The sequence below is a fragment of the Homalodisca vitripennis genome, chromosome 2 (assembly GCF_021130785.1).
Source record: "Homalodisca vitripennis isolate AUS2020 chromosome 2, UT_GWSS_2.1, whole genome shotgun sequence".
NCBI classification, from domain to species: domain Eukaryota; kingdom Metazoa; phylum Arthropoda; class Insecta; order Hemiptera; family Cicadellidae; genus Homalodisca; species Homalodisca vitripennis.
Genome location: NC_060208.1, coordinates 187,568,019 through 187,593,663, shown reverse-complemented (window position 1 = coordinate 187,593,663; position 25,645 = coordinate 187,568,019). Strand labels below are relative to the sequence as shown.

General features: G+C 34.2%; 1 protein-coding gene across 4 annotated transcripts in view; it reads right to left on the bottom strand.

Annotated features, from left to right (window-relative positions):
* Positions 1-284: 284 nt before the first annotated feature.
* LOC124355162 (Bardet-Biedl syndrome 4 protein homolog) overlaps positions 285-25,645 on the bottom strand; it is a 28,792-nt gene continuing 3,431 nt past the window's right edge. The window contains exons 2-11 of one of the 4 annotated variants that reach the window (XM_046806157.1): positions 24,151-24,243; positions 22,069-22,211; positions 21,751-21,863; positions 21,106-21,200; positions 20,237-20,399; positions 18,670-18,823; positions 18,428-18,550; positions 11,976-12,147; positions 3,898-4,094; positions 285-605 (exon numbers count right to left, since the gene is read on the bottom strand). In XM_046806157.1, the coding sequence (XP_046662113.1) occupies positions 492-605; positions 3,898-4,094; positions 11,976-12,147; positions 18,428-18,550; positions 18,670-18,823; positions 20,237-20,399; positions 21,106-21,200; positions 21,751-21,863; positions 22,069-22,211; positions 24,151-24,243 (1,367 nt within the window). In that variant the 3' untranslated portion in view covers positions 285-491. Of the gene's footprint in view, positions 606-639; positions 874-3,897; positions 4,095-11,975; positions 12,148-18,427; positions 18,551-18,669; positions 18,824-20,236; positions 20,400-21,105; positions 21,201-21,750; positions 21,864-22,068; positions 22,212-24,150; positions 24,247-25,645 lie in introns of those variants that run through there. The other 3 variants (XM_046806155.1, XM_046806158.1, XM_046806156.1) reach the window with 3 other exon arrangements.

Below are 25,645 nucleotides of genomic sequence, written 5' to 3'. Positions count from 1 at the left end.
CTCTCTTCCTCCCTGATATGTTTTTAGACCTCATCACTTTCGAAATAATGCTGAGCTGTATCCAACTGTTGCTCTGATATTTCCAAATGTTGTGGTGTCGAGTCTGAAGATTGGTGTTCTGATGATTCACCAGAGGCATTATTACGTACAGGAGTCTTGTCTCTTGTAACTATTGAAGTGAGAGTGCTTACTACAGACAGAATCTGTAACAATAATTAAACTGTCAGATGTAACCAACAGAAGATTGATGTTCTGATGATTCACCAGAGGCATTATTACGTACAGGAGTCTTGTCTCTTGTAACTATTGAAGTGAGAGTGCTTACTACAGACAGAATCTGTAACAATAATTAAACTGTCAGATGTAACCAACATAAGATTGATGTTCTGATGATTCACCAGAGGCAACATTGCGTACAGGAGTCTTGTCTCTCGTAACTATTGAAGTGAGAGTGCTTACTACAGACAGAATCTGTAACAATAATTAAACTGTCAGATGTAACCAACAGAAGATTGATGTTCTGATGATTCACCAGAGGCATTATTACGTACAGGAGTCTTGTCTCTTGTAACTATTGAAGTGAGAGTGCTTACTACAGACAGAATCTGTAACAATAATTAAACTGTCAGATGTAACCAACAGAAGATTGATGTTCTGATGATTCACCAGAGGCAACATTGCGTACAGGAGTCTTGTCTCTCGTAACTATTGAAGTGAGAGTGCTTACTACAGACAGAATCTGTAACAATAATTAAACTGTCAGATGTAACCAACAGAAGATTGATGTTCTGATGATTCACTAGAGGCAACATTGCGTACAGGAGTCTTGTCTCTCGTAACTATTGAAGTGAGAGTGCTTACTACAGACAGAATCTGTAACAATAATTAAACTGTCAGATGTAACCAACATAAGATTGATGTTCTGATGATTCACCAGAGGCAATATTATGTACAGGAGTCTTGTCTCTCGTAACTATTGAAATGAGAGTGCTTACTACAGACTAAAAATATAAAACTGATAAAAAACTATTGAAAAACATTGCAACATGAAAATTGGAATAAAGTGTTTAATGAAAGAGATGTTGAAAGGCAAATAAGTATGTTTTTATATACACTGTTCGAGACAATGCATTCCCTTCAATTTACTAAATAATATCAGTTAATGAGAAGGTAAAGTTCTTAAATAACAAAATTAGAAATTAGCAAACAAGAATTTCAAGATGCTCATATTATAAAGATCAATGGCTCACCAGAATTAATAGTTATTATGAATTAAAGAGGTTTGAAAATAAAACTGTTTGTTAGTTGCTTGATTGTTCCAGATAGCAACTCTTTGAGAGCAACCTGGAAATTTATCACCAATTCTAATTTATATTTATACTGTTTGTCATCTAAACGTGAAATGGGTGAATTGAAATTCAACAGGATTATCACACACGATATCCAAGAAATGTCTGTATTAAAACTATATTCTATCTTTATCGACAACTTTTCTACATTAACATCTGAATTACTTGACTATTGTTAAAATCCTCAAACTCTCAGAGTGTTTTCCAACATGTTTTAAGATTAGTAAAGCTATCCTAAACCTAAAGCATTAAAATTTGAACCTTGATATATTAATACCAATATCAACTACTCAAATTTTTTTAAATATTTCATAAAATGGTACATTTCTTGAAAAATCTACTGTGCATTACTGTACTACTGTAAATTATTTAAGTTCATTACTACACAGTACTACTTTCTTGAACCCAATAGTTCATCTCAATTTGGGTTCTATCACAATATCTCAACAATTTCCGCTGTTTCTTTATTTGTTTGAATAGCAATGACTACCATTGAGTCAAATAAACATACTCTCTTTTTCAATTTAATTAAGGCTTTTGACGTCAGATGTTATAGTTAATGGGGGGGTGTTAGTAAATTAATACACCTATGGCGGAATGGTAACTCTTGTAAATATAATTTTATTCACCCTACTCAATTAATACATCAATGGCCTGTGAAGTCCTCTTTACATCTTTAATGCTTTAAACTCATTTAATCAAAATCAAAAACTCATTTCTGGGTATTTTAAATATTAAATAAGTAAATATAATAACATTTATTTAAGACTTTATTTTTCATTATCATTTTAAATGCATTAGTATAATTAAATAATTATAAGCTTGCACACAGTATGTATATTTCTTATATGTTACTAGTTTTCTTGCCTTCTACCTAGCACAGTCAACTATCATGTTATTGAAGCTTAAAGCCTTTATAATATCATACTCCATACTCATATTCATCAAATGGTTCAACTGATCTTCACTCATTGTAGATCTCATTTTGGTTTTTATTAGAGCCATTTTGCTAAAGGTTCGCTCTCCTGTGGTATTGTGTTTTCAAGTACCTTTTTTATATAGTTTAGCATAGTAAAAGTAGAGTTGATGCCTCATAATTTATTTAAAAAACTCAAGGACTTTTCAATAATCTAAAATACATTCTCAACTCTTTTAGTGAATCATCTTTATGAAATTGTTTCATGATGTGATTGCAAGCCAATTTATACACTCAATATTGTTCTCACTGTTCATCAACAGTTGTAGGAGGATAAATTATGAGTGAAAACAATTTGAAATTTCACCAAACCTATTGGCCAGCTAAACTTTCCGTTGACAATAAATCAAACATAGGTTAGAACACTTTTACTTTCCATCAAGATTGACTGAAATTTTAAATGTTTTCTTCTCTTGAGTCATCATTAGAGAAAATTGTCTTTTATCTAGTTCTCTCTCTAACTTGTTCGAATTTAGGTTGTATACTGAAATATGCTGCTACAACCTTTGCTCCGTCTTACAGGAAAGGTCAGCTATTTCTAATGTTTTCAATGTTAGAAACTAAATTTCTCTGTGGTCTGGCACGACGGTATACCATACACGTACATGGTGGGCTCGCCCGATCACAGCTGTGTCTACTGACTGTCAAAGACAATTTTACAAGAGTTTAATTTCCTAATTTAAATCAGACTTTTTTTAGTGTATTGCTAAGGCATTGCACAAATATTTAATGAAATAAAGAAGTTATCCCACTTCAAGAACGTGTCTTTGATTATGTATCAGTTTTTGAAAAATGATTACATCCAATGCTAAATCTATTGCCACTTGAAATGTTGTGGTTGTGCGCTGTTTAGCAGTAAACAGAAATAGCAATTATAAATATATTATAAAAAACAAACACATGCTCTATTACGTAAACTCTGACAATAATGAAAAGTACTTGACATTTTAAATTTAATTCATAACAATGAGGTAAGAATTGTATGGTTAAAATGGATTCAAACTCTGAACAAAAGATTGAGTTGTAGTGCTATCTATGATTTAAAGAACAGAACTAGAGTTACCGAACAAAATGTCTCCCAACTCAATACACATAGGGGTGCAAAGTATATTCTTTGAAAGTCAAAGAATGTACTAATAGTCTAAAATATTTTTATCTTGAGGAAACTCATGAGACCTCAAACATCTTCTTAGGTACTATGGCGGATTCTGCCCCAGTAGCAACCCTCCTCTTGGCGGCCCTGGATGGATGTATATAGTTCAAATAATGTTAACCAGAATTTAAATTAACCACCTTGGTATATAACACTATTAATAATAAACATGTCAAGGTATCAGAAAAAAAATTCAAATTACGTACGATTTTGAATTTTAACATTTTTTTAAATACCTAAGTACCATTGTATTTTTCCTGACAAATTATTTTTGATTCCTAAGATTGAATAAAAAAAGTTATCAACCAGATGCGTTACGAAAAATGATGTCGAAGTAGGCCTAATAATTTCAGATCTAAAAATGCAATAAATGTTTAAATAGCTTGTAGATGTCCACTATAGTGTTCGACAGCTACTACCTCAGAATCTATGTTGGGTATCTGCTGCGCCAGACGGTTAAATGCATTCAGCTGATCCAGAGCCCGAGGGTAATCACCCAGACTGACCCAGTATGCTGCATAGTTTGCCCGTATTGCAGGATCCTCTGCATCCAGCTTTACTGCTTGCTCGTATGCCTTCCCAGCATTGTCAGGGTCCTCCAGTTTCATAAGAGTTTCTAGTAATCAAATCATCCATTGTAAATTGCCTACATCACCAAAACTTTAAAAAATTAGTTTTACAACCAGAGCTACTTTCAAAAAACAATCCAAGGATTATAGAGCATAATTTCTTTAAACTTCCATATTCCTTTCTCCTTATAACTTGGTTGGGTAATATAAGACTTATTACCTAAAATTAGTTACATATTTTTCAACAATTGAGGAAAAAATCATTGATAAATAGTGAAAAACCATTGATAAAATTATATCCCAATCACTATTTATTTACAAGTCTTAAAATAACTTCATTTCTATTAAAGAATAAGTAGTTTTTAACAAGTATTCTGTATGTGAAGGGTATTTTTACAGGGTGTCTACCAGTTACTGAAGTCACTGTAAGGTCATGGACATTTTCTGTTTAAAATATCGGATGTTACAGCACAATGATTATTTATAACTAGTAATGTGTCAAAGGCGAATCTCAAATTCAACAAAGATGTAGATTCAAGAAGGGCGTGCAGTTCCTTCCTAAACTGAAAACACTACCCTGATTGCGAGCAATTTGCTAATGCACATGACATCAGGTTTGATTATTAGTAATTTGTTTACAACCATGCCATTGCATAATTTCTTTTTAAATTCAATGTTAATTGATATTGTGCGCATCTTATTATCATGAAGTTTAGTTTGTTTAAAGAATAGCAAACTTACACAGAAATTAGCACTTTGCTAATGATGCATGCCATGGTGTTGTTAAATTAAACTACAATTTCGCATGAAATTGGGATTAAAGTCATATTTAATGAATATTGCTGAAGAATATCAACACATATTAAGGTAAGATACCAAACAGTACTAAAAATATTATTATATTAAAAAAAATAATATTAGGTAGATGAGAGACAATCCAACAAGATGTGAACAAATTTCCGCAATACGATTTATTATGGAAATAAATAAGTGTATTGCTAATAAGTGTGTTAAAATTGCTTGGGCTGCTGAACACTACACACACAGTAAGGTAAGATTATTTTGTAAACAGATTTCTTCAATCTATGTGTATATTTCCCAGTTTAATTAATTAAATATGCCCTGAAATATTGCTTTGTAAAGATGTTGCCTATTGTACAGGGTGGGGCAGGGAAGTATCCCTAACTTTGAAGGTAAATTAAAAAAAAAACGAAAAGTGTTAGAACAAAACTTTATTGTGGCATCAAAAGGGTACAGATGGAAGTTAATTCTTACTTTGTTTTAAACAATACATCATTCAAGTGATGTCCCTCATTGTCAACACACTGATCTAGTCTGGTTCTGAAGTTCTGCATAACTCTGCGAAGCATTTGTTGTGGAATGCGGGCAACTTCAACGCGAATTGCATCCTTCAAGTCTTGTAGGGTTCTGGGTCGATGTTTAAACACTTCACTCTTGAGGTATCCCCATAAAAAGTAATCACACTGAGTTAAATCCGGCAAGCGCGCAGGCCATGGAATGTCACCATACCGGGAGATTAATCGCCCGGGGAACATTTCCCTCAAAACAGCCATCGAATGTCTAGCAGTATGGGCTGTGGCACCATCCTGCTGAAACCACACTACTCCAAAATTATTCTGTTGCAATTGTGGTGCAAGAAATTGTTGGAGCATGTTTACATACCGCTCGGAATTGATGGTAACACAACGATTGTCCTCCTCGAAGAAATAAGGCCCAATTATGCCTTCACTGCTGATTGCACACCAAACAGTCACTTTTTCACTGTGTAGAGGCCTCTCATGAACTACCCTAGGGTTTGCACCACTCCAATAACGCATATTCTGCTTATTAACAACTCCAGAAATGTGGAAGTGCGCTTCGTCACTAAACAAAACTCGTGCATCATGAGGCAAGTCAGCAATTAAAGTTTCACATGCCTGTACTCGTTGTTGCCAGTCCCGTTGTGTGAGTTCTTGAACGATGACTATCTTGTATGGATGGAAGTGGAGTTCTTCGTGGAGAATACGATGCACAGTGCGATTAGACAATGCAAGGGCGGATGCATGCTTGCGGGCAGAACGCTTAGGAGACTGCAAGATCGATCTTCTGACACGGTCAATGTTTTCTGGAGTTCGGACAGTTCTCCGAGCCCCAACTCTCTTTTTCACTACACTACCACATGCACGGAAGTTTTCCACCCACAACAAAATGGATTTGTGGTCAGGAACAGGGTTGCGAGGGGGAATCTGATAACGAGTTCGCAGCACACGCTGCACTGCAACAATAGACTTATTCTGAGAAAAATACGTCTCGACAGCAAAAGCGCGTTACTCATTCGACCAAGCCATGTCTACAACTGACAGCGCTACTATCGGAAAATTCCGTGGCCACAGCGTCATTCGAACCTACCCCCACTCCTCCAACATGTCCCCACTACTCACAATGCCACCTCGAAAGTAGGGATGTTTCCCTGCCCCACCCTGTACATTATTTTTGTAATGGTTGTTAAAAATACTGTAAAAGGTCACCAATTTTTTGCTAATTTTCCGTCACTGATTTGATTAAATGTCACCCCTGTTTTAGAGCTGTAAAATATATTTTATATTTAAAAGTAGTATAGTGTAAAGTAGATTTACTCTACTTATCTAACAAAAATAAGTGAAGTTACAATAGCATATTACTAGAACTGCTAATAATTAACATTTTTTATGACCTACAAAGTTAATCTATTTAGAGCAATAAAAATAAAATTTTTGCGTGTTTAAAAAATACATTCTTAATTATATGACATTGTAGTATGTAGAAATTGCTAATAGGTCCAACTTTTAATTTTAACTAAAACTCATATTAACACCAATAATAGTTCATATCTTGCCTGAACCAAACCGCTTTAGATTAATATCTCCTAATACTATTCCGACTTTCTCTTAGTGTACTTGTGTTTCCAGCAAAGCAATCAACTCGCAGCATTGGAGGAATTTGCAGAATTAGTTGAAAAATACCCTCCTATTCTTAAATAATATACTGTACCTTTTTTCTCCCAAATTTTCTTATGAAGCTAATATTGATAATGGTACAAAGGCATAATCTTCCCAAAATTAGTTTACCTCAAAAATTTAGATATCTTGAATATAATCAATATTACTACATAATAGGTACACCATTTCTTATCCATTACCAAGAAAACACAACTGGAAAGTAAGTTTCTAGTCAGTTTGTGCTGTAAAATACTCATCTAATAAATAAACACTTTGTACGAGGGGGTACCCAAAAGTAACCGGAATTGTATTGCTGGCAGCCGGCAGTGTGTAGTACACATTCCTGCCGCTAGGCGTGTGTCGCGCAACCCATTGCGAGCTCAGTGACCCCAGTTCCGTTGTCCTAGTGCATTCTGTTCGTTCGTAGTGACTGTTTTCGCTAACCCTGTTTTGTTCTTGTTTCGTTTTTTGTCATGGCAAGTTTAAGTGAACAACGTGCAGCTGTGAAATTTTGTTTTTTACTTGGTAAAAATGCTGCAGAAACTATTTTAATGTTGAATACAGCTTACAAAGATGATGCTATGGGGAAAACTCAGGTCTACGAGTGGTTCGCTCGATTTAAAAATGGCGACATGTCGATTGTAGACAAACCTCGTTATGGACGTCCATCAACCTCTCGAACGGACGAAAATGTTGAGAAAATTCGTGAACTTGTGCTCACCGACCGTCGACATACAATTGAGGAACTATCAGAGAGAAGTGGGTTAACTTGGAGCTCGGTTCAGCGAATTTTAACAGGAGATTTAGGACTGAAAAGGGTTGCTGCCAAATTTGTTCCTCGACTTCTGACTGACCATCAAAAGGCACATCGAGTTGAAACTTGCCGCCTTCTGAAAGAACATCTCGAAAATGATCCCGATTTTCTGGAAAAGGTAATTAATTACTGGTGATGAGTCATGGTGCTATGGTTATGACCCAGAAACGAAGCAACAGTCAAGCCAATGGAAGTCGCCATCTTCACCTCGTCCAAAAAAATGTCGGCAAGTCAAATCAAACATCAAAACCATGTTGATTTGCTTTTTTGATGCTAAAGGCATTGTTCATTCTGAGTTTGTTCCTCCAGGTCAGACTGTCAACCAAACATTTTATTTGGAGATTTTAAGAAGATTGCGCAACAGTGTTCGCCAGAAAAGACCCGATTTGTGGCAGACTAGAGACTGGTTCTTCCACCACGACAACGCACCGGCACACACAGCCATCTCAGTTAGGCAGTTTTTAGCCAAAAACGGCATGGTTCCGCTGCCCCACGCACCTTACTCGCCTGACCTCGCTCCATGCGACTTTTTTTTATTTCCACACATGAAAAGAGGCTTGAAAGGTCAACGATTTGACAGCGTTGAAGAGGTTAAGAAAAAAACGAAGCTCGAGCTGGCAGCCATTTCTAAAGATGACTACAAAAAATGTTTTGATCAATGGAAATACTGTTGGGACAAGTGTATTAGTTGTAATGGAGATTATTTTGAAGGAGATAAGGTCGTATTGTAAAAAATTTGATAATATATAATTTTTATAAAATAATTCCGGTTTTTTTTGGGTACCCCCTCGTATATATTCTTTCTTCTCTCTATTCCAAGCTCAGCTTTCACTCCTTTTATATATATATATATATATATATATATATAGGTATAAAAGAAAAGAAAACGTGTTTCTTCAACTCAAAATGCTTAATATTCCGTTACTTTTCAGTAACATTATCAAAAGTTTGTATAAAATAAAATATAAGCAAATATAAGAATGAAGGTTATATATTTTATATATATATATATATATATATATATATATATATATATACAGGGTGATTCATGAAGTTCTCCCCCCACTTCTACAGCACATTGTACTAGTAAAAATAATGAAAAAATGTTATATAAACATAGGTCCGAAAACGCTTCGTTAGCGAGTTACAGCTAGCGAAAGATTTCGCCTGAATTCCTGGTTAAAGAGTAAAATAAAGCCATACTGAACTTTTGGAAAGGTTAATTAAGTAAGAAATATCGTGGATTCTTATGTATTTTTACCTGATAAAGCTAATAAAATAGGTTTCAGAACTGTACCTGTAGTAGTTTTTGAGGGATTCAGGGTTAAATGCAAAAAATTGGGGCACGAAACAATGTTTTTTTAAGTTTGATGTACAATAACTTTGTTAAATTGGTAATAAATACATAAAATCAACAAACATTAATTGTAGCGAATTTAATTCTGAGAAAATTGATATAATCAAAGTCTAAAATAAAACAGAAATAAGTACCAAAAAATCGATTTTATTCAGTATAATACATTACTAGCTGCAAAGAAATACCGTACGGTATTTAGTTAAAATAAAACAAAAACAAAATGTTTGTTCCTTAATGATGAGATAAATTGAGAAAACAAGATTAACTATTAAATAAATTTGTTTGTAAATAAAAATATCATGTTTTATTACGTTGTATTATTTTTAAATAAAAATTTACATCAAATGTTCGAAAATAAATGAAGCAAACATTTTCCTATTATTGTTTACTAATCATCGAAATGCAGTTTTTTGTTTTATTAATTTCTAAGTTGGTAACGCACGAATAACAGCTGATCAACAATGGTATTCTGTACTGTTACGTTAGAACTGTGTATTAGTGGTGTTTTGCAAGCTACAGCAGGAGATCGGGTTCTGTGAATCGTGTTATTAAATGCAATTTTTCTGTGAGTTATAATCCGATTGTTTATTCAGCGAAAAAATGCCTTACTTATTTACATTAGAGGAATACGCTGATATGGTTTTTATTTTGGGTTACTGTAATGGTAATGCTAGAGCTGCTGTAGAAGAATATGAACTACGTTACCCTAATAGGAGGATTCCAGATACCAAAACAATTTCAGGAACTTTTCGTACTCTTCGGGAAACAGGATCACTACCAAGTACTAGAACCAATTATGAACGAGCTGTCCAACTTGATGATGATATTGTTATTAATGCTGTTCATCGCAGTCCAGGTGTAAGTACACGACGTATTTCTAGGCGGATAGGAGTTTCGCAGTCAACGTTGTGGAGGTCACTTAATCGAAACAAATTGTATCCGTTTCATAAACAAAAGGTTCAACATCTACAGCTAGGGGATGGTCCGCTTCGCTTGGAGTTTTGCAACTTTTTGAATATTAATAATCAACTCTACAAGCGTATTTTGTTTACGGATGAGGCACAATTCACTCGGGATGGTGTCAATAACTTGCACAATGAACACTCATGGGCAGAAGAAAATCCACATGAGGTAGTGGAACAGAACTTTCAACACCGATTTAGCGTCAATGTCTGGTGTGGCCTTTTGCACAATCGGCTGATTGGACCTTTCATATTACCTGGACGCCTAAATGCTGAGTTCTATTTGCATTTCCTTCAAGAAGAGTTGCCGCAGCTGTTAGAGAATGTTCCTTTACATCTCAGACAAAATTTGTACTTCCAGCATGACGGAGCACCTACCCACTTTTCACATGCCGTTTCTGCTTACTTAAATCATCAATTTCCTGGACACTGGATTGGTCGTGGAGGGCCTCACCCTTGGCCACCAAGATCACCAGATCTATCTCCATTGGATTATTGCATCTGGGGATGGATGAAAGACATTGTATACAAGACAAAAGTGAATTCTCGTGATGAATTAATTGCCCGTATTATAGATTCGGCTGTGCAGATACAGGGAAGTCCTGAAAAATTAAGAAACGCAACAAAAGCAATACACAAACGTGCTGCAAAATGTATTGATAATGATGGCCTCATTTTCGAACATCTATTATAAAAAGGTGCGTACGGTTGGCCCAACCTGATTAATTTTGCTTAAAACTAGTAATGTATTATACTAAATAAAATCGATTTTTTCGTACTTATTTCTGTTTTATTTTAGACTTTGATTATATTAATTTTCTCAGAATTAAATTCTCTACAATTAATGTTTGTTGATTTTATGTATTTATTACCAATTTAACAAAGTTATTGTACATCAAACTTAAAAAAACATTGTTTCGTGCCCCAATTTTTTGCATTTAACCCTGAATCCCTCAAAAACTACTACAGGTACAGTTCTGAAACCTATTTTATTAGCTTTATCAGGTAAAAATACATAAGAATCCACGATATTTCTCACTTAATTAACCTTTCCAAAAGTTCAGTATGGCTTTATTTTACTCTTTACCCAGGAATTCAGGCGAAATCTTTCGCTAGCTGTAACTCGCTAACAAAGCGTTTTCGGACCTATGTTTATATAACATTTTTTCATTATTTTTACTAGTACAATGTGCTGTAGAAGTGGGGGGAGAACTTCATGAATCACCCTGTATATATATATATATATATATATATATATATATATATATATATATATATATATATATATATATATGTATATAATATATCAAGGAGGTGCATCAAAAATTATGATACATAATATATTGTTAGATTAGTGTAATTTATTTTTTATATAACAATTAATCCGTAAATACAATTTTATGTATTTTTAACATAATAGGGTGATAGTATGATATAAATTAATAGATTTGTTTGAAAAATGTTATTTTACAGAATAATAACTTTTTGGTTGAGATATAAAGAAATTAAAAGTTCATATGTGGGAATGGATACTCAGTGACTCTATACACCAGCATGCCAAATTTAGTTGAAATTGGTCCATTTGATTTTGGTCATTGTACAAACTGATATTTTTAAGGTAAACAATGTATAAATGGTGTTTCACAGAAAACCGATATTCAATTTTGTAATCATTACACTAATTTCTCCTTTGCTTGGTTCAATAAACGGAAAAAGTAAAATAAAGTTAAGAATAATACAATTTTCTATTCTTATATATTCTAATACAACTTAAATATTCTCTTTCATCATGTTACTGTGGTTTAATGAATGCTTACGTCCCAGTAGCATAAAAGAAGGAGCGTGCCGGTGTCGCAGCTTCACACAAGCTGACAGGAACGTAAACGCTGAACTGTACTGTTGGCAGGTGAGGTGTACTAGTCCCAGGTTGTACAGAGACTTCCAGTCCAGGGGTGCCAAATAGTGAGCTCTCTTCAAACAGCTGATTGCCTTTAAAAAATGTAAAACGTTGGTACGTATTATTAATTACTTCCATGGCTGCCTGATTATTTAACAAAAAACCGATGATCAAGAATGGCTTGATTCATCACAACAATAAATTGCATTATTTTTTACGTTCTAATGTTCGGAACATTTAGTTTTAAGGGAGCCAATTAATTGCATATTGTCTAGATAATTGTTCAGACATAAACACACAAATTACTTGATACACATGATTGAACATCTAAATACAAGGGCTCTCCAGAAAGTAACAGACACTCAGTAAACAGGTTTAAGTGTTCTGTTGTCATTAAATAAATATCCTCTAATTCGTCATCATTTGAATATACAATAAAAACTGTATTACCCTGGCAGTAAGGCAAACTGACAAATTGGTGAGTAGTGAGGAAAAGAACCGTGTTCACCTTACAGAGTATTATAACTTATAATGAAATGAAAAATGTCTTTATTGAATACAATGTAAAACATACTCAACTGGCGAGGTTAGGACTATAAAGTCCTCTCTTACACCTAACCATAAATTAATAAACTATACTATTAGTGTAAAACAAGAGCCACAATATAGTCTACATTACTATTTTACATTCAAAAATTATAATCTATATTTATATAAAGTAATAAAATGAAATGAAGGTTCTCTATGAAACTAAAAATAAATAAATAAAATAAAACTTACCAGGAAATTAACAGACATTCACCTATCACCATTAATACAAAGCCATCGTCCCATAACCTATGCCACGATATCGTCAACACGACGAGGCCCGAAACAGATGGTCCTTAAGCACCCCCCGAAACCGCTCCCGACTATGAATACCTCTGATATGATCCGGGAGATTATTTCAGAGTTGAAAAGCAGAGACTATGAATGATTTACTGTAATAGAAGATCTATGAACAGGAATAGACAACAGAGAGGTTCCACGTCGAGTATTCCAATTGCTTGTTTCAGAAAAAAAAGAAAAGTGTTGAAACAGATAAGAAGGGGAATAATCGTTACACAAAATAGAATGTAACATGCTAAGAATGTGGAAATGACAGAGTAGATTCAATTTTAACAGATGTAACTGAATGATGAAGGGTGTTACATGGTCATATCGTCTAAGGTTGAAGATAAAGAGAACACCATAATTTTGAGCACGTTTTAATCTGTCCGAAAGCTCAACCGTCATGTCATTTATAACTTCTCTACAGTAATTGAAATGGCAGAAAATCAGGGTCTCCACTAGCATTATTTTCAAATTCAAGGGTAAATAAATAGCAAATTGCTTAAGACTATGAATACCAGCAAATACCCTGCCACAAGTCTCAGTAACATTATCGGCCCAACTAAGAGTTTTTGTAATAGTCAGTCCAAGACTTTTGACCTTGCCACTGTATGAAAGAGGATGACTGATCAATATGAGTGTAGGAGAGTTGTTCAATTCAATAGTGCTCAGAAGTCTGGAAGTTCTAATAAGAATAGTTTGAGTCTTGCTTTCATTAAGTTTCAGTCCGTGTTTGAAGGTCCACGTTGCAATAGCGTCAGTGCTTAATTTCTAAAATTTTAGGTGTGGGAACTCTTAAAGCGGGAAGCTCAGACCGGTGGGTATGGAATACACCCCAGGAAGGAGGGGGGCCCTCACCCAGGAAAACTTTTGAAAATTATAACTGTAAACCTTTGTTTTTAGGCCACCCAGACATAATAATACATTCATTTTTATAAAATACCAAGTGATATTTTAATGATGTTTATTTTCTTTAAGGTGCTTGATTAGGATGTAAGAAAATAAAAACATGAATTTAAATTATTGAGTTTACTCTCTACTCTACTCTACTCCATTAACACCTTGTTGCCTACTTTAAATTTCCCAGAAATATTTGGTTTGATTTCATTGACCATTTTGTTTGAATCAATGAAGCTCGCCAATATTAATTTTTTAATGAATGGTAAAATAAAAACAAATTGAGCCTTATTCACAGTTTTATTTATACACATTACAGTAGTAATAATAATACATATTAATATGTAAATGGATGTTTGTTAATATAACCGCTTTTTTACAAGTTTGCATATTTTACAAAAAAATTGCATACCTTATGGGTACAAAACAATATTAATACATTCAAAATAAACCAACTTCTTGGAAAGGAAAAGGAAGCGTTTAATTACACACAAAATAAATGACACACAGAGTGGAGTAACACGGTTTCATTTTTTTAAATTTAGTGTACGTAGTTTTAAAAAGTTAAGGTTGATTATTTTATTTGCTTATTAGTTATTATAACAAATATGTACGGATTTGTAGTATAATATTGTAAGGCAATGCCAAGACTGATGGTAAACTTAGTTTTAGTTGTTTGTTAATATTTTAAAGTGAAAACTACAAAAGAAACAAAACAACAATACACAAAACTAACTGTAAGTACAAAAAAGAACTCAGAAACTTGAGTTCAGAACACAACTATAAGTTAGGCATAGGCTAGTTATTTTAATGAAAACTTAATGTTCTGAAATTCTAAAAGATATTTAAAAAACAGATTTAGGAAAAAAGTTCCCACAATGCAATGCTGTCTTCATGGTAAGTTTTCTGCCCTCGTTGTTTTGACTTGGTGTCAAGTGCAGAATGGTGTCCCTTCGCCAGCCAGGTTTTGACGTGTCGCTCGGGATTGTATCTAGCCACAGGAGGTCCTAGGAGCCTGATCCGCAATAAATCGCAAACAGTGCTAATGTAGAGTGAAGATCTAAGAGGAGACATAATTAGATTCATTGCAGAAAACCCACGTTCACATTCAGCACTAGACACTGCAATACTATTTATGATGGAAATCAGTTTCTTAAACGACGGCGGTTGCTCTAGAATAGTAGGTTTCTCTCCACTTAACATAGGCTTCAGTCCCTGCTTGAAGTGTCTGAAGTCTCTAATTATATCCTGAGAGCTGCTAATCTTAAATCTATCGCAGATTCGCTGGATCTCACATTCTCCGTAGGTGATGGATAAGTCTTTTGGCCAATACATGGGGTGGATCACTTTGATGTCATTCATGATTTTGGTGTAGTGTTCAGCCGCATTTGAAGATGATGATAGCAACCTTGAAGTCAAGTTGTTAGCGAGGCTCCGATAGAACTGTTTTTCTGGAATACTGGGTATCTTGGATCTTACACAAAGTTTAACATCTTGAAACATCAAATCGTCAATAGCAATTTTAGCTTCCACTGAACGTCTACCCATGTTTTCAACTCGGTTTTCAAACACTTTGATTAACAGTGTTACATCACTGTGGGCTTGGATAAGGTTGAGGCTTGATTTTTGAAGCTGTAAGGACAAATCCGATAACTCTTCTAGAGCATCGAACATCAATGCCAGGTTGTGTACAAAAGTTGTAGAAGATAATGTACTACAAAGCCCTTTGTAAGTTGAACGTTGCTTCGAGTCCCTTTGTTTGTCTTCAGATGCTTCAATGAAATGATTGTACAAAGCTTTAAAATCTGTCCAAACTGCTTTCACCGCCATTAAGCTGGAGGCTACCCAACGAGTATCTAAAACACGGCCGATTTTCAACATTTGCTCCTCTAGTCCTTTAGCAACTTCTGCCAACTCCCTGCTGTTTTTCGGTGAACAACTAAACATGTTTCTAATTTTATCCATGAATATCTTAAAATGATTGATTCCAGCTACTTCTTCTATGGAATCGTGCACGGCAAGCTCTAAACGATGGTTCAAACAATGCCAAATGAAACGTTTCAGTAAGCTGTATAGCAAGGCCAGATTTCTTGCCTAGTAGCACTGAAGCACCATCACAAGTTAGAGCAATCATATGGTCTTTCATGAATTCAAAGCTTAGACCTAATGCTTGTAACTGATTTAAAAGTTCTTGTAATATACCAGCTGATGTTGTGCTATTTAGCTCAAAAAGTGTTAAGAACACTGTCATAGGGTTTTGCATTCCCTTTAGAACAGTTCTGATATAAACCACCAAAGCATTTTTGTTTGAAACTGAAGTGGCTTCATCCAAAAGCAGGGAAAATTTAGAGTCTGACTTGATTAGGCCATTTATCAAGTCTGATTTCATTTCATCAGAAATATGATGAATTATATTGGAGCAAGCAACATTTGAATGTAGGATTCGCCCCATATCTAAGCCATTCATTATTTGAAGATCAATTTCAGTTTCAAACTCAAAAAATGGCCTATTTAGTTTAGCTTGCTTATAAGCCGTGCGGAAAATGCGCTCAGTTACAATCTGCTGCTCTTTATGCATAGAAGCAACAGCTTTTTTCATTGTATCTTTCTTAGCTTCAATGAGTATTTTTTCAGCTAAAGAATGAGCTCGAGACCCACGGTGTAAAAATATCTTTTTCCTAAGAGAGGATTGCTGGTCTTTTTTATTGTTTCCATAAGCGGTAACAGTTCCTAAAACCCACTCTTCGCTAATCTTTAGGCCCTTCGCTTTCTCTGCACCTAGAGTACTCACACTACGGCAAACGTTGCAACCTAGTTCTCTGTTCACAATTAACCATGGATTTTTAGCTTTAAATTCAACAATTTGTTCTTCAGACCAACAAACTGGCTGTTCACCCCTATTAACAAAATCATTATTTTCATTACTAACCTTAGCTTCGTCTGCATCAGATCCCAAACCCACCAACCTGGATACTATTTTGACCGACGAGGAAGTCGAAGGGGAATGGTAATCGCAATTATCCTCATTGATCCCGATTGCGTCTTCTTTTTTATCTTGATCAACAATTGAAGTTGTAGTCAATGCTTCCGAACTGCAGTTCTCATTATTCGCATAACCTTTTTGTTTCTTAGGGTTAGGTTTAAAGAAATCAACAATTTTTCTGGTAGTCATAGTCAATTAGGAAACTATTTAGCTGCACCAGCACTAATAATCATAAACACGAACACAATCAACGACCTGCACCTCAAAAACGAACTTAAGCGTGATGGGATGCGATGCAACTTGTAACTTAAACGCGAAACACACCAAGGTCAAGTCAACTAGTCAACACACTTGTGATCACTGGGGCGGTGGCGCGGTGAAGGAATGGAGGGGGAAAGGAAGGGGGTGGGGTGGGTATTGCTTTGTTATTGAGAGGCGCAGCCGCGCATGCGCGAACTAGGATGACTCGCCCGTCACCTTCCTCCTGCCTGATTCCGTGCAAGACTCATCACAGCACAGCTCACAACTGCTTGTACGGGCGCTTACTATCTGCTTACGAGTCACTCGCAAACAAAGCATAGCATAATATTGATCCTACCTACAATTTTTTTTAACTAAAACTTGTACTCGTAGTTTTAAAAGCGTTCCCTTGCGTTCCGGCACTCTTGGGAGGTAAGGGAACGCCGTTCCCTTGCGTTCCCACTGAAATTAACCACTGAATAGCGTCAATGTCAGTGTTCATGTCAGCAACAATGTTTAGATAGTTTGAAATGGAAAAGTGACTGTAAATTTGCAAATCGTTGGTATACAGGTGAAAAATGAGGGTTTGATCATAGCAGTTAAATCGTCGATGTAAATTGAAAAAAGAAGAGGGCCAAGGATAGAGCCTTGTGGCACCCCTCGATTGACAGGTTTCCAGTAGGAGTCTTTGTCATTGGACCTAACACACTGCTGACGATCTGACAGATACAACCCAAACCACTCTACACAGCCAACAGATAATCCGATTTTAGACAGTTTCAAAAGAAGCAATGGGTGGTAAATGCAGTCAAAAGCCTTAGAAAAATCAAAAAGCGTTAAAATGGTAACAAGTCTTTTGTCCATTGCCGAACGTATATCTTCAGTGATTTTTAAAAGAGCACTGGTTTTACTGTGATTATAAAGAAATCCTGATTGAAAGTTGGACAAATTTTATTGGATTCGAGAAAGAAACATACTTGCTGATGCACCACTCTCTCAAGGCATTTAGATAAAGCTAATAGAATGCTAATGGGTCTGAAATCTGAAGGGTCACCAGGACATGAACATTTTTGAAGTGGGCGAACAATAGCGAGTTTCCAAACAGACGGAATATTGAAGAAGAAAGAGAAAATATTTTTAATTATAGGAACGACTATGCGAAGAATATATTTCAACAATTTCATAGGTATTTTATCAGCACCAACTACGTTACTAGAAATCCTCAAGATCATATATAATCTGTATATTATATCACTTACAAGAGACATCGCTTTCTATCCAGTATTCTGTGTATAATAATAAAAGTTAGTCTTTTATATTGGTTTATGGAAGGTAAAGCATTAAATAAATTTTAAAATACTATAATAATAAGTAAAACTAACAGCAATATATTTTTTCTTGCCAAAGAAGCACATGCCGACATTGTTCCATAGAGCAGGTGACTCAGGCAGATATTGTGCAGCCATCTTGTACTTGGCTAGAGCAGTGTCGAACTCACCATGCTTCTGTAATAGTAACACAATCCCAATTATAAATAATGTTGTACTAAAACATACATAAATTCAGCAAATTTCCTGCACACTATGTGGTCTTCCAAACTCAGAAACTATCAATACTCTCAGACCTGTATGACTGTACCCATGGCTTGCAGAGCTTGTGTATAAGCACCGTCATGTGCCAACGCATATCCCAACCAGTTGACAGCACGTTGATAGTCACCATTACGCAGGTGTATCAACCCAAGCTCCACAGCTAGTTCACTGCTACCAGGATACACCCTGTAAGTACCAATTAATTTACTGGATCAAATAAAATTAAAAGACTTGTATCTACAAAAACGTAGAATCTAAAATTTTAACTATAATGGGTCACCAGCTATTTTTTATTAAAAAAATCTTGCCTCATCTGTCTTAACAGTGTTAGTCATATGAGGGTAAGTACCTGAATATTGGCCCAGTGGCACCTCTTGATTAGTACCCACCACCACTAATCCACCCCAGAGGGCAAAATTTTCTTAATACTGTCAGAATATAATAATTTAAATAGGAATTTTAAATGTTAGTCTCAGACTAACTGTCATCATAACCTTACATCAGATAATATAAAACTTACAATTAAAAACATTAAATAAACTACAAATAATTGCCCATAAAATATATCACAAGAATGAGATATGTTCAAATTTAAATACAGCTGGAAAATATTAAAAACGCACACAGATATAATAGTTAAGTCAAAAATAAAAATTATATCTTTAAAACTCTATTCGATTTAATGCATAAATACTAGTTATAATACATTCAGCTTCACAGCCTATGTTATTCTGCAACATGTGAACTTATCCTTCCTGCCATACTCACATGGGGCTGTAAGGGATAATATGTTAAAGTTAAAAGCAAACATTTTCTATTAATAACTATTCATTTTAACCAGTTATAATAATATGTTTCACATTTTTAGCATGTCTCTACTAGATTGTTTTTCTTATACAGAGAGTGTTAGAACTGATGTTAAATATTTCTGAAATGGACCAAAGTAATAAAAATAAATAACTATAAATATATGAGCTAGCACCCTCTATCTAGCAGATGTCTCACTATTTGTACTTTTGTATATAAAAATGAAAGTGCATAAACTGTTTAAAAGCCATTGCAAGGCTAAAATTTCTGTTCAATTGTATTTGGAATTCAGAGGTAGAAAACAATAATGAAGAACAATAAAATGTGTCTATGTAATCATTTTTTAAACTGTCAAAAAGCTTACTGAGAAAATACAGCAAGGCATGAAAAGACATGAAAAAAAGAATTGAGTTGAACAATAGACAATAGACAATATTCTTTATTGACATAATCATAGAGATCAGTACATGGCGTCAAAGTTACTTAAAAGTTTACATTAAATAAGTGAGTCTAAAAATTCTTTTTCATTGTAGAATGGTTTTGTAGATAGCCATTCAGTCAGACTTCTCTTGAAGCGGTGTGGTGGTTGAACATAAATGAAATATGAAATGTCAGTGTAGATTAGTACCAACTCAATACCACCACAATGTAATCAGCACAAGACACACAATGCAGGCTACATGGATTTTCAGAGAAAGAGATTAGCCATTTTCTCTATGATGGAACAGTCTTATTGGAATAGCAGTGATATGTTATATGGAAAATATTCTATCTTGGTGAGATATTACTGACCCCAGAGCAGTGTTGTAGATGTCAATCGCACCCCTGATGTCTCCGTCTCGCTCGTACAACCGTGCGAGTGCACAGTACGACGTCTCACTCTTGCCCAGAGTCACTGCGCGGCTCAAGTACTCTCTTGCCTTAGCGTACTGCTCCACACGTACGTAACACTCACCTACCACAGCCGCAGGGAATGTATCAATCACATGGACAAAACACAAGAGTCTATATTTATATCAACTAGTTTATAAAAATGCAAATGTTTTGTGTCTCTTCTAACTACAATATACAACATAGAAGAATTATATTCCATCCTTGACCTTTAATTTTTGCCCTCTTGTTTAAATTTTCTTCTCTTGTAATGTAACCGATTTGGACTTTTTACTATTCTATGATGTGACAAATATTCTGTTCTCAATGTTCATGAATAGAGTTCTCTTTCTTTCTTTCTAGATAAAATATTCAGTGTATTTATTAGTAGTGTATACTCCAAAAGTCTTTAATAGAATCAACAAAAATAAAACGCCTTTAACACTAATTATTAATTTAGTTTAATTATTTGTTTTCATTTTGTATTTATATTTACCTTAACCTACTCTATAGCTGCTGATGGATTCAGTGAATCCAAAATCTGCATGGACAAGAACAATAATAAAAGTTTTGAAGGAGTTATTTTTTTTTATTATTATGATATTACTATGTAAATTTTATTTAAGTATTAACAACTAAAGTTATACCAAAGCATTTTTTTTTTTTAATTATTGGTAAGTTTTTCTCAACTTTTATAGAGCCAGACATAACTGTTATTGAGATGCTTGCATGCTTGTACAAGACAGTATGTAAAGTGCAGTCGTTATTAGTGCTGAGAGTGAATATAAAACCTAAGTTATGGTAGATGTTCCAATCAGGAGATTCTGCTGTTTTCTCTGCTTCCAAATAAGCTTCAATAGCCAACTCGTGACGGCCCAACAGGAAACTGTAACGATTCAGTTTAATATACATCAGACAGTTTAATATACATCCCATTGACTTTGCTAAATAAACCCTTTAAGCCCCAGACAATGACCTGGTGGACGTGATTATTCACTTTTACTGTACTGTTAAGTCGCCATCCAGGGTCCAGAGCATTTAAATGAACGAAATGAAAAATGTCTTTATTGAACACAAAGAAAAACATATTCAATTGGTGAGGTTAGGACTATTAAGTCCTCTCTTACACCTAACTATAAATGTATTAACTATAACGATACTATTAGTGTAAAACAGAGCCACAGTATAGTCTCATTACTGTTTTACATTCAAAAATGATAATCTATATTAATATAAAATAATAAAATGAAAAGTTCTTTATGAATTTAAAAATAAACAAAATAATAGTATAAAAATTGGAAGGAAATTAACAGACATTTACCCATCACCATTCACACAAAGCCATCACCCCGTACCCTATGCCACGAAATCGTCAACGATTGACTATTCTGGTTAGTTATGAATTCAAATTAGATAAACTTCAAAAACCAACTTACAGTGAACGAGCAACTTGTTTGATATTTTCTATATTTCTGGGATTCAATGAGTGGCACTTCTTGAAATACTCCATTGATTCTTGAATCTTTCCCTCGTGACGTAAAATGAGACCCTGATGCAAAAATCATTATCCTAGTTATAACCAACTAGTAAAATGCAAACATTTAACAACAAATAAAGTATATTTTACTTTCAGATTTGTTAAAATTAAAACAAATTCTTAGAAAATACAATTTTTGATTACTGTAATTTTTAATTGATGATTAAGGATCAGAATAGTTATTATTAACATATCAAATACGTATAAGCGAACTTACGAGAACATAATTGGCATACTCATTGTAACCATTAGTTTTCTGAAGTTCCTCCTCAATCAGTAGCTTACAAATGTCAAATTCTTTTCGGACGTAGCGTTGATGAATGAGCCAGTTTCGAGCTGCTATTGCAAACATTTCAGCATCTGAAACGTTACTCAGTTGAAAAAATTAAAAGCCTCTATGAATAATAACAAGTAATAATGTAAAATTTGAATAAAAATGTATTAACAAAAATACTCATTCTGCCGAAACACAAACCCAACTCTTTTCAGTTACATAAAAACTTTCTTAAAATACATGTAACTGTGCTTACCACTTGTACAAATTAATAAATACACACACTCTTGAAGCCTTTTATTATTCTAGAAACCTGTATTTGTGGTTGACATAGAATAGAACGTATCTCTGAAAAAAAAAAAAAATAAAAAAGACCACCAGCCAAATCTTTGAATTTTTAACTTTTTGAACAACGCATCCAGTTACAGATACATAAAAGAATTGTAACTGCTAGCTTTACCTGGTTATTACGTCATGGAAAGACCCACATCTTTTGACAATTCCCTCGGTGATACTTTGTAAAATCTAGCTATGAACAGAGCCTTTTCATTTTTCAATAATATAGTTCTTATAAGCCCGACTACTCATTATTATTGTAGTAATGGTGCTTTGTTTCTTCTATCGATGCTCCTTAGATTGATCATTTACCTACAGTGAACCATGAAGTAGGAACACAACCTGTTTTGTGCTTGAAAAGTTCAACTGGTGTATCCATAACCACGTTAATCTCATTTGTGCCATCAAAATGATGGTTCATAAAAGACCTGAAGAGCAATAATTTGATTTCCGAAACTTTCTTCCGGCTTTGATTCAATATAGTGAAAATGATTTTATTTACATGGCTGTTCTTTGAGGGGATTGACGTAAATTACTTAAAAAGCAAGGTCTTTAGGTTGGTGTTTAATGTAGCTTTGCTCTATTGGAATGAATTTTTTTAAACTTGTTACTGTGAAAGAATGACTCAATGATCTCGTCATTCTTTCCATGATGATCTCTTAACAAGCCGCAAAAAGGTAGGATACTGGCTTTGAAGTTTTGTCTATATTACCAGCAATATAAATGAAAACAAACAAGAAAAGGTAAATTATTAAGGGTGCTTAAACCCATAATACTGTACAGCACCTGGACAGTCCTCATAAATTTATTTAGTGATCTCTTGGATGAGAAAGTAAAAAAATCATAAAGTTTACTGGTTATGGTAAACTATTCACAGATCTTTGATTTAATCAGTCATGAGCTTTTATTGCCTAAGATGAAATTTTATAGATTAGACATGAGATCAGTTGACTGGGTCAAATCATAATTACCTAATTCTGAGATGGAATCAGCCAAAAGAAATCAACAACTAAAACTCTCAGAAGCCTAGATAGAAGACTACTGAGCCAAAGGTTATGAAACAATCTATTGAATTATAATACCCACAAGAAGCAATCACTTTTGAATAATAAAACAATCAAAGTGCTTTAGTTATTTTGAGTACCGGAAGTGCAGAATGGTAATCTACTAAATACTTCTCCAAAGTCACATACAGTACTAAATATACACACAGGAATTCCTTAATGACAAATGAAGTGAATAATTAAGCCAGATATAGTAAGTAGAATTTGTGTCAGAAAATGAGTTGAAAGATTCGTAATAATAACAATTCTTGATGTTATCTTAATCTGTGTGTTTGTACTTTGGAAGAGCATAACAGCTGGTTTAAAGAACAAAAAGAATATGGAATTTGGCCTTTATAGATAATCATTTTCATGAAGTTGGAACAAAAACTTATACAGATTTCATAATCAATTTTATTCTTTCATTGCATTTTCCAGAGTTTTATGATTCAGAACCATATTTTGTATTGTTTTTACTAAATCAGTCAATGAACACTTTTTGAGTACACAAATTAATATAACACCAAGAATTGTGATTGTTTTGAGTTTTCAAACACATTTTCCAAGACAAATTAATTAGGCTGCTCTGTTTCTCCTTAAGGATTTACTGTATGGGGGTGGTTCAAGCTAGGTACTGCTCCAGTACCTCTGTCCAGTGTATTGGTAGGCCTGGGTACTGCAGACACACGACCGCTGGACACACAACCATTCAATGAAGAATGGTTCATAGCCATCTTCACTGCTACAACAAATGCAGACAAATTTTAGATACTGCAGAAAAAATACAATAGTATTTTATTTCCATTTCACTAAGATTCAAATGTTTCCTGAAGTAAAAAGAACCGCACAGTAAATGTGTGAGGTACATTTTGATTGAAGATTGTAAACTCCAACTTTTAATCAACAATGATAACATTTATACCTGACATCTTAATAAACTGTTCATAACACAGTGAAGAATATTGTGTTCATTAGATTTTCAATGGCTACATAAAGTTTAACAATTATTAAGTTTACAGTTATAACAATATGAATAATTCAATATCTGTGTAGAATTATGACAGTACACAGCAAAATTTACAGTTGACTAGTTAAAAAGTTATGTGTTACAACTCAAGAGCAGTAAAGAAGGTTTATTTATATTGCTTAAACAATCTCTGAACAAGAATGAAGCAAGGGGTACAATAAGTATCAGTATACATAACGTATCTATGGTGGGAAGGGTTGATTCAATGTGAATGTTGAGTTTGGCTAATTCCACTTCCACTTAGTGCAATGTCTGAAATCTGACACTGTCACAGATTAAATTGTGCACCTAAACAGGCAATAAGAACACCTCTTTATCTGGATTGCACCGGGTGGTTGCTGGGCAAATCAGACATACCTCTTTTGTAGTCTAGGTATATCTGACACTATCACAGACTAAATTGTGCACCTAAACAGGCAATAAGAACACCTCTTTATCTGGATTGCACCGGGTGGTTGCTGGGCAAATCAGACATACCTCTTTTGTAGTCTAGGTATATCTGATATTGAAACAATGCAAAGACATCGCTTTGAACCATCACCAACCTTTTTTCAATCTCTTCAGATGGATGTGGACTCCTGACTTCATAATAATCAGTGACAATGTCAGATGGAAGATGAAATGGAGTTAAACTCAACATTTGCATAGTATCAGTATGTATACCCACTTCATAGTAATCAGTATAAATAATCATTATATCTTTTTGTACATATATATATTTTTTTGAAAACACAAGTCTTAAAATAATCTTTAGAGTAGACGTACTTCTAGGCTATGAATATTCACTAAGACAATTTTAACTTATGAAGAAAATTCCTAATATATGAGAATATTGTGGAATCCTAATAATATCTCAGAATATTGTGGTTTTATTTTATATGACACAGAGCGCGTTTTACATACTGTGGATAAACTAATTAGTTCAGGTCAGTGATCATATTGTCTTACACAAAACAAACAAACAACTGAAATAAACTTCTTTACTGGAAATAAATTAACAAAGAGTTCTCTAACATTCAGTTTTGAGTCCATCGTTATATTTGATTTACTAAAATGAGCTTTCTTTCATCCTGCCAAAGTTACCCCTAGAATATTTTTTTGCAGATAACATGAC